Genomic DNA, 9,969 nt, shown 5'->3' on the forward strand with positions numbered 1-9,969 from the left:
AGTTCCAGCTACTTGGAAGGCTGAGGCGGAAGGATCTCCAGAGCCCAGCAGGTCGAGGCTACGGTGGCTGGGAGTGGTCACTGCACTCCAGTCTGAGCGACAGAGTGAGATTCCAACTCAAAAAAAAAAAAAATGTGAGCATTAAATAGTCTTTAAGGATTCTGCTTTTCATGGCTTCTTGGTTATTTCACTGATTATTCAGTGTTTCATTCATAGTTTGTTTGTGTAACCATTCATATCCAGGTTATTGGGCAAGAAGCATTTCTCTTTTATTCCTTTATATTTTCTTCGGTTTTTTTTTTTTTTTTTTTGACTTGGAGTCTCACTCTGTTGACCACACTGGAGTGCAGGAGCAGTCTCATGGCCACTGCAGCCTCGACCTGCTGGGCTCAGGTGATCCTCCCGCCTTCGCCTTCCAAGTAGCTGGAACTATAGGTGTGCGCTACCATGCCTGGCTAATTTTTTGATTTATTGTAGAGATGAGGTCTTACCAAGTTGCCTATGCTGGTCTTGAACCCGTGGGCTCAGGTAATCCTCTCACCTCGGCCTCCCAAAGTGCTGGGATTATAGGCATGAGTCACTGCACCCGGCCAATATATTTTCTTAGTTATAATCTTTTTTTTTTTATAAACATATTTTTTATTTTAAAATTTTGGGGTACAGTTAAGGGTTAGGTATATAAATATGTATCGTTCAGGCACCCTTGTTGATAAGGCATGTCTCCCTGTCCCCAGACAGATATCGACTACCGTTAATCCCACCTCCCTTCCCCTCCCTACCCCCGCCATAGTTTCCTGCCACTGTCAATCCTTTTTTATAGTATTATGATAGATGCTCAAGGTCTACTATATGAGTGAGAACATGTGATACTCAGATCTTTGTTCCTGTGAGAGATCACTCAGTTATAATCTTAATGTCTTTATTGATGAACCTATGCACCGATGAGCTTTAGTGGTTCTGACCTAGGGACTCTGACCCTCACCCAGAAACAGACTCTAAGAGCTGTTCTGCAGTTTAGAAAGCCTGTGGGAACTGTCCACTCCTGTGGAGGTCACCCTAGCTGAACATACTGACCAACACATGCCTCAGCGTTTGGCTGCCTTAGACCGTTTTGTGAGAAACGTTGTTCTCTCCTTCTGCTCAGCAGCTTGGATCTCCAGTTGTCAATAGCCTTGAGTACTTTTTAAATAGGGAAGCGAATTAGTTATTGCTTAAAAGATGTAGTTTTGGGGTGCAGTCTTCTCAAGCATGTGTTGTGGTTACCACTAACATTTTGGTGATCACTAACATCTGTCCACATTTCTGTAATCTTTCTCCTTCCACAAGGCACTAAAAATGATTCCTCTTTTTTAATCTTAACAATAGTCACACAATGAGCAGCTTTATCCAAAGAAAAACAGTTTGCGTCTACAAATTTCCATTGGAGAAATTCCTTTCAAACAGGATAATCTCTTTGCTTGTTTTCTCTCCAGTTATAATTACAAAAGGAACATGTGGCCATTGTAGAAATTATAAAAAATGCCATTAAGAAATTAAACATTTTCTGTATTCTCATTGTCCAGATATAACCAGTGTTTGTGTTTAAGAGTTTAGGACTTGGCTGGGCACAGTGATTCAAGCCTGTAATCCCAGCACTTTGGGAGGCCAGGACCGCCTGAGCCCAGGAGTTCAAGACTAGCCAGGGCAACTTGGTGAGACCTTGTCTCTACAATAAATCAAAAAATTAGCCGGGCGTGGTATCATGCACCTGTAGTTCCAGATACTTGGAAGGCTAAGGTAGAAGGATCGCCTGAGCCATGAGCGTGCCACTGCACTCCAACCTGGGCGATGGAGTGACACTCCAACTGAAAAAGAAAAAAAAAAGAGTTTAGCCCTCCATATGTCTTTATATTCATATATTTCTAAAACTGGGATTATACTACCATTACTTTTTACTTACTTTTTTCTCTTACATTAGAAGCATTCCCCATGTTATTGACTATTCTTTTAAAATTTGAGTATTGGCCAGACGCAGTGGCTTATGCCTGTAATACAAGCACTTTGGGAGGTGGAGATGGGAGGATTGCTTGAGGCCAGGAGTTTGAGACTAGTCTAGGCAACATAGCGAGACCTCGTCTCTACACAAATTCATAAAATTAGCCTGGTGTGGTGGTGTGCACCTATAGTCTCAGCTACTCAGGAGGCTGAAGCAGGAGGATCACCTGAGCCCAGGAGGTCAAGGTTGTGGTGAGCTGTGATGATACTACTGCACTTCAGCCTGGGTGACAGAGTAAGACTTCAACTCAAAAATAAATAAATAATAATTTAAAAAGAAAAATAATAAATTAGAATGTTTTAAATGTGACTTAAGTTGCATGGTTTTTAAAATCATAACTCATAATTGACATAGACAATCCTCTTTTGTTAGAAAGTTAGGTTTGTTGCAATAAACACCTTTGTACATAATTCTTCTGCCACTCTCTAGTACTTCCTCTTCCTCTTCCTTTGCCCTCTTTCTTCCCTTCTGTGGCATGCTGGGGCTATCTGGGGAAATGATATGTGGGGGTTCTCTGGATGACCCCTGAAGTTCTTCCACAGACAGTCATCACCACCATGACTACTTTGAAGAAGAACCTAGCTGACGAAGATGCTATGTCTTGCCTGGTGCTGGGCACTGAGAACAAGGAACTCCTGGTGCTTGACCCTGAGGCCTTCACCATTTTGGCCAAGGTCAGTGTCAGGTCTGGCCCCGGACACACCTGCATTCCCTCCTCATGTCCCCAGTTAGTTCTTGGTAATAAATGGTTATTACAGAAAAATTAGACACTGTTGATAAACATAAAGAAAATTATTATATAGACATCCAGAAATCCCACCCACAGATAACTACTGCTTAAGTTTTGACAAGTGTCCTTCTAGATATTTTCGTATTTAGAAATAGATACATGGCTGGGCTTGGTGGCTCAGCCTGTAATCTCAGCCCTTTGGGAGGCCGAGGTGAGTGGATTACCTGAGCCCACGGGTTCGAGACCCACCTGGACATCTTGGCGAGACCTTGTCTATACAATAAATCAAAAACTAGCCAGGTGTGGTAGAGCGTACCTATAGTTCTGGCTATTCGGAAGGCTGAGGCAGAAGGATCGCCGGAGCCCAGCAGGTCGAGGCTGCGGTAGCTGGGAGCGTGCCACTGCACTCCAGTCTTGGCAACAGAGTGAGACTCCAACTCAAAAAGAAAAAAAAAGGAATATATAACTTTATATAATTATTTCTCCTTAAAAACAGAATCATGGTACACAATCACGTAACCTGCCTTTTCACATAGCAATGTATCATTAGTGCTTTTTAGATCTATAAAACCAGGTCTGTGGGCTTTTTAAAGACCACACAAGAACCATTATATAGCTGTATCATAATTCATTTACCCTGTCACCTATTGTATGTTTAAGTTTTCTGTTTTTCACTATAATGAACACCACTGCTATAGACTTTCTTTTTGTTTTTTGAAAGCAGGATTTATTGAGAGGATAGAAAAACTCCCATGGTGGGTGGGGACCCGAAGGGGTTGCCCGACTATCTTACCCAAACATCTTTGCCGGCAGTCCCTGAACCGGCATAGTTTAGTCAAAGGGTATAGACTAAAAGGCATTCCTACACCTTGCTGAGTTTCGCTGCTAAAAAACTGTATGAGTTTAAACTGTGAGCAGCAGGGCATGAGTGAGGAGATTGGGACTTTAGACAAAGAACTTGCACAGAGGCGTTTCCTAAGGGCAGGGAAGAACTGGGGCCCCTGAGAAATCGGGGTACGTGAGCCTCTTCTTTGCAGATGAGCCTGCCCAGTGTCCCCGTCTTCCTGGAGGTTTCTGGCCAGTTTGACGTTGAGTTCCGGCTTGCTGCAGCCTGCCGCAACGGGAACATCTATATTCTGAGAAGGTAACCATGGTCTCTGGGACCAGAAGGAGCGTGTCAAAAACCTGGTGGTTTCAGGGACTTGTAAGTTGAGCTTGGGGACTTGGGGGCTGGAATTTGGGAGTGAAAAGAGCTGAGAACTTTGTAAAGGAGACTGAGTCCATGAGCATAGGGGGAATATCTGGAGGCTTATGAGTTGGGGGCTGACAAAGTGAGAGACCGGGCTGGATGACTAAAATACAGGAGCGATGCAGTTACAAGTGGGAGGAAATAAAAACAGTCTTCTGTATTTGTTGTATTACTTGATAGTGTGTGGGATACTTCTTTAAGCATTTGTTTGATATGCCATATAACATCCATATTTTTTAAATTCAAGAAATATTTATTGAGCACCTCCTATGCTTTAAGCACTATGCAAAGTATTGGGGATATATTGATGAACAATTGGTCTCTGTCCTCATGGGGGACATAGATATTATAGTCAACAAACAGAGATATGATTGCAAATTAGATGAGTGCTATCGAGGCAGAATACAGACTCGATGGGAAAAAACAGTGTGGCAAAGGCGATTAGGAATACTTGTCTGTGGAGGTAGCTTGAAGGTCAAGAAGGAGCCAAATGAGAGAAGAGCGTGGTAGGCAAACTCAAGGTGGGAAAGACATTGGCAGATGCTATGCGCATCTATCTGCTTCTGCAGGCCCTGAAAGGAAATGGTAAAGATTTTGGGTTGTATCTGAAGTGTAGTAGGAAATCATGTTTTAATCAGAAGGATGACATGATCCATTTACATTTTTAAAAAATGACTCTGCTGAATGAAGGGTAGATTGGAAGGAGCCCAGAGACCAGTGGGAGGCTCTCACGGTCATCAGATGGGATATGGTGTTGGCCTAGACTTGGTGATGAACAGAAACGGGCCAGAGCCTGTGACTGGGAGGCGGGAAATTGCGGCGTTCCAATTCCTTATCTTTGTGGATAAGGAGACTAAGACTGAGAGGCCCAGAAACTGAAAACAGTGCATTTACACAGGGTAAGGCTCGTCATCCTTTTCTGTAAGTTATTAAACTGCCGACATCCGCTTGCACTGGCTCATCTAGTCGAAAGTAAGCTCACTGAAAACTCTGTTAAATGCCAGGTTATCATACAGCCCACCGTAGTAAAGGCAGGAGGGAAATGGTAGGAGAACGCTTGATGTTATCCAAGGCCACGCATCTACAAAGTGGTAGAGGTGGACGTAATTCCAGAGTCATGTGTTTTGGGGCTGGGGTTCCTCCCAGGTTAGTCTCTGAGCTTAGAGAGGGGAGGATCTGCCAGGGAAATGGAGAGAAGGTTCTCGGGCTGGACGAGTATGTCTTTATTCCACAGAGACTCCAAGCGCCCCAAGTACTGCATTGAGCTGAGCGCCCAGCCTGTGGGACTTATCCGAGTACACAAGGTCCTGGTGGTGGGCAGCAACCAAGACAGCCTGCACGGCTTCACCCACAAGGTGTGGCCCCTGGCAAGCCTCAGCCCCTCCATGCCTGTCTCCTCTTGGCAGGAGAGCCCTTTGGCTTCCCCTTCCCACCCCCCTCTTTCCACGCTAAACCCTGAGTCCCCCACGGACACTGGCTTTTTCCTGCCAGGGAAAGAAGCTGTGGACTGTGCAGATGCCTGCAGCCATCCTGACCATGAACCTCCTGGAACAGCGCTCCCGGGGCCTGCAGGCCGTCATGGCCGGGCTGGCCAATGGAGAGGTCCGCATTTACCGAGACAAGGCCCTACTCGACGTCATCCGCACCCCGGTGAGCCCCACCTCCAGCATCTGCCGCTGACCCCTCCCTGCCTTAGTCCCACCGCTGGGGCTTCTTAGCTGCCTCTCCCAACCCCACACTAATGCATTTCAAAAACATATACAAGTCACCAGATGGGGGGGTATGAAACAATGACGAAGTCGTTGTATTTGGGCAGCTTACGGTCTAAGGTGGCAGCCAGCCAGAGACACGGCAGATTCAAAAACAAGGCAGGCTGAGGCAGGGCGTATGCTGAAAAAGCAGAGGGGGCTGAGTGACGGAGCTAGGTGTGAGAAATGGGGATGTAACTCCCAGAACACTTCCCAGAGCAAGTGACAGTGGAGGAAGAACATTCCATACAGGGAATAGCATGAACAAAGCCTGCGAGGCATGAAGGTTTTTGATGGAATCTGAGTAGTTTGGACCAGAGTGGTTTTTTTGTTGTTTGTTTTTGTTTGTTTTGAGTTGGAGTCTCACTCTGTTGCCCAGGCTGGAGTGCAGTGGCATGCTCATAGCCACTGCATGCTCACAGCCACTGCAGCCTCAACCTGCTGGGCTCCGGCGATCCTTCCGCCTCAGCCTTTCAAAAGTGCTGGGATTATAGGCATGAGCCACCACGTCTGGCCTGGACCAGAGTTTTAAACTCTTAAATTGTGAATCATTAAATCGATATAGTGGATCACAATAAACAACATTAGAGAAAAAATAGAAAATTCAGAGTATATTATATATGAAATGTGTGTATGTGTATGAACTGTCCTGTGTCACAGTATAAAATTTGAAAGCAGCTGGCTTAGGCCATAGGTGCTGGGAGAGCAAGTGGTATGCAAGATGGGAGAAGGGTCACGAGGAACGAGCTGATAGAAATGGCGGGCTGGAGTCAGATGTGGAAAGCCTTCAGAGTCCTGACAAGAGTACAGAAGCCACTGGATTTTCTTCAGCAGAGACTAGACACACTTGTGTTTTTATTTTTATTTTATTTTTTATACCTGTGTTTTTAAAAGGCAGCAGAGGCAGCCTTGTGAGGACAGATTGGGGAGAAAGACCAGAAAGATGAGACGAGTAGACCTGTTAAGAGGCTAGCCCCAACAGTGAGGGCAGTGATGTACAGTCTGGAGCTACGACTGAGGCAGTGAGAGAAAAGGGAAGATGAGAAATACAGGACGTATCTCAGAAGCTGCCTTGCCTCCGGCCTCTCCTCCATCTCACCTCTTGCATCTGGGGTCTCCCCTAAGCTTATCCCATCTTGCTTTCCTCGCCAAGATATTTCTCCAACTAAACCCTGATGCTTCACACAGGATGCAGTGACCAGCCTGTGCTTTGGCCGCTACGGGCGGGAAGACAACACCCTCGTCATGACTACTCGAGGTGAGGGCTTTGGAGCTGAGAGTGAAGGGCCAGGCCACATTCTGGGGAAAGAAGAGGGGGTGGGTGTGAAGTCTGGATAGACCTGGGTGTGGAAAGCAAGGCCTACAGACACACGTCCTGCTTGGGGCTAGGCTACCATTGGGGACAGCTCACCAGCAGTTGCTATCTCTGCCCAGGGGCCAGGCCGTGGGCTGGATTGCATCTAGTTCACACAGTATTCCCAGTGCCTACCACAATGCCAGGAACATTGCAGTACTCGGTAAATAACTGCTGAATGAATGAATTAATGATAGGAAAAAATTAAAATACTTCATTCCTTCCTGCAACAGTCTTGTCAGGAAGACAGACAGACGGAAACAGCCCTCCCTACAAGAGGCAGATTGTTTGGGAAAGAAGGAATGGGAACGTGGAATAGAACTGAGGGACAAATCTGTTTTCACTTCCCTAGGTGGTGGTCTGATTATCAAGATACTGAAGCGTACAGCAGTGTTTGTGGAGGGGAAAGGTGAGGTGGGCCCCCCACCAGCCCAGGCCATGAAACTCAACGTGCCCCGAAAGACCCGCCTTTACGTGGATCAGACGCTGCGAGAGAGGGAGGCCGGCACTGGTGAGACTCAGCCTCGGTCCTCCCTCTGGTTCCTCCTCCGCTGCTACCACTCAGCGAAGCTGGGTGAATACCTCCCAGCTGCCCTGATGGTGGGAGGAGACCTCGGCTAACTAGGCAGGTCATGTGCCTCTGGAAGTCTAGGGACAGCCTAGGAGATATCGCCTGCCTACAAATCACTTCCTCAGGTAGGAGATTCTGTGGGTGAAGGTGAGAGTCCTTAGAATTCAGAGGAGGGAGCAGTCACTTCCAAATGCAGGGATTCTCATGAGAAAAGCAGAATTTGATTGCATGTCTTCTTGTTCAGTTTCTCCTGTTCACTTGTTCATTTATTCATTCATTCATCCCTTCCTTCCTTTCTTCAATACCTATGATTATGCCAGGCCTTGTGCCAGGTGCCGTGAATCAGGACAGTCCCTATCTTAGGTGCTCAGTCTGCCTGGCCAACTTCATGTTGTGTGATAGGTGTAGAAGGGGTTTCTGCCAAAGGGCCGTTGGAGCACACAGGAGAGAGTAAGGAATTCTACCTGTGAAGCTTGCAAAAGGCTTCAGATCAAGGTGACCTTGGACTTCACCCTAAAAGATGATTGCCAGTCCACCAGACAGTACAGGGCAGAGAAGGGCACTATAGGCAGAGACCTGGGGTGAGGCACAGGGCACTGACCTGGATTCAAGCAGGCATCTGCCAGTGGAGCTGTTGGGTGCAGGGCTAGAGTGCCAAGTAGTTAGAGGCAAAGCTGGAAAGGCAGGTCAGAGCCAGCTCCCACGGGGCCTAGAACGCAGAGCTAAGAGGTGTGGGTGTGATGCATTAGGTAGTGGGGAGCTGCCAAAGATGGCAAGCCAGCGGTCTTAAAAAGAGATATTGGGCCGGGCTCGGTAGCTCAGCCTGTAATCCCGTGCCTTTGGGAGGCTGAGGTGAGTGGATTGCCTGAGCCCGCGGGTTCAAGACCCGCCTGGGCAACTTGGCGAGACCTTATCTCTACAATAAATCAAAAAATTAGCCAGGCATGGTAGTGGGCGCCTGTCGTTCCAGCTACATGGAAGGCTGAGGCAGAAAGATCGCCGGAGCCCAGCAGGTCAAGGCTGTGGTGGCGGGGAGCGGCCACTGCACTCCAGTCTGGGCAACAGAGTGAGACTCCAATTCAAAAAAAAAAAAGATATCGGGTGCCATACTTTCCTTTAAGCTCTGACTCCCTCCCGAATGTGGGGAGGTGAATCTTCTCTCCCTCTCCCTTTTTCTCTAGTTTACTTTCTAAATATATTTTCCAATCTGGAAAGAAAAAAGATATCAGGCTTGCTTTGAAGGATAAATCAGAGGACAGAGAAAAGAATTAGCAAGCTATTATAGCCTAGAAGATCTAAGAGAAGCAACAGGTAAACTATCAGAACATAATTAAAGAGTTCTGTAGGTGACCAGATGTCAATGATTCAAAAATCATAAACTTTTGTATATACCAGTAATATCCAATTAGAAGATATAATGGAAAAAGATTCCATTCAAAAAAGCAAGGAAATCTCTAGAAATAAGTGTATCAGGAAAATGTACCCAATCTAATAAAAAAATTTGTAAAACTATCTCTAAGAGCAAAAGAGACCACCTGAATGTTTAAATGAAGAGGCTTACCAAGTCACTGGATAGGAAGACCTAATGCTGTAAAGCTGTCAGTTCTTCCAAGACAAATCTAGAAACATAGTAAAGTTATAGTTAAAATCCCAATAGGGTTTAAGGACTTGACCAGTTGATTCAAAGAGTAAATATAAATTTTTGGAAAATAAGAACGAGGGGCTTACCCTATTAGATAACAAAATGAGGCTGTGGGATTCAGAAGCTATGATATTACTGCAGAAATAGACACTATGGGCTAGGAGTGGTAGCTCAGGCCTGCAATCCCAGCACTTTGGGAGGCCAGGGTGGGAGTATTGCTTGAGGCCAGGAGTTTGAGTTCACTGGGCAACCTAGTGAAACTCTGTCTCTAAAAATAACAAACTAAAAAAGAAATAAATCTGATCAGTGGCAGGTTTAGGAAGTCCAGAAATAGACCCTTGAATATATGGAAAGTCGATATGTGTTACAGGTGTCCATATAAATAGTGGGGAAAGGTAAGGCAGTTCAAAAAAACAAGTGAGACAACGTGCTTCTATTAAAAAAAGTTAGAACTCTACCTCATACCTACCACAAAAAAATAGTTCTGGGTAGATTAAAAATAAATTGTTAGCTGGGCTCGGTGGCTCAGCCTGTAATCCCGCACCTTTGGGAAGCTGAGGTGAGTGGATTGCCTGAACCCGCAGGTTCGAGACCCGCCTGGGCAGGTGAGACCTCATCTCTACAATAAATCAAAAAATTA

At 46.0% G+C, this 9,969-nt stretch overlaps 1 protein-coding gene across 2 annotated transcripts in view; it reads left to right on the forward strand.

Annotated features, from left to right (window-relative positions):
- BBS1 (Bardet-Biedl syndrome 1) overlaps positions 1 to 9,969 on the forward strand; it is a 16,339-nt gene that overhangs the window by 2,164 nt on the left and 4,206 nt on the right. The window contains exons 5-10 of one of the 2 annotated variants that reach the window (XM_021708571.1): positions 2,578 to 2,709; positions 3,803 to 3,909; positions 5,249 to 5,369; positions 5,506 to 5,664; positions 6,951 to 7,020; positions 7,469 to 7,627. In XM_021708571.1, coding sequence (XP_021564246.1) covers positions 2,578 to 2,709; positions 3,803 to 3,909; positions 5,249 to 5,369; positions 5,506 to 5,664; positions 6,951 to 7,020; positions 7,469 to 7,627 — 748 coding nt within the window. Of the gene's footprint in view, positions 1 to 2,320; positions 2,710 to 3,802; positions 3,910 to 5,248; positions 5,370 to 5,505; positions 5,665 to 6,950; positions 7,021 to 7,468; positions 7,628 to 9,969 lie in introns of those variants that run through there. The other variant, XM_008050066.2, reaches the window with a different exon arrangement.

This window comes from Carlito syrichta, unplaced genomic scaffold (assembly GCF_000164805.1).
Source record: "Carlito syrichta isolate Samal-C Ts95f unplaced genomic scaffold, Tarsius_syrichta-2.0.1 Scaffold142954, whole genome shotgun sequence".
NCBI classification, from domain to species: Eukaryota; Metazoa; Chordata; class Mammalia; order Primates; family Tarsiidae; genus Carlito; species Carlito syrichta.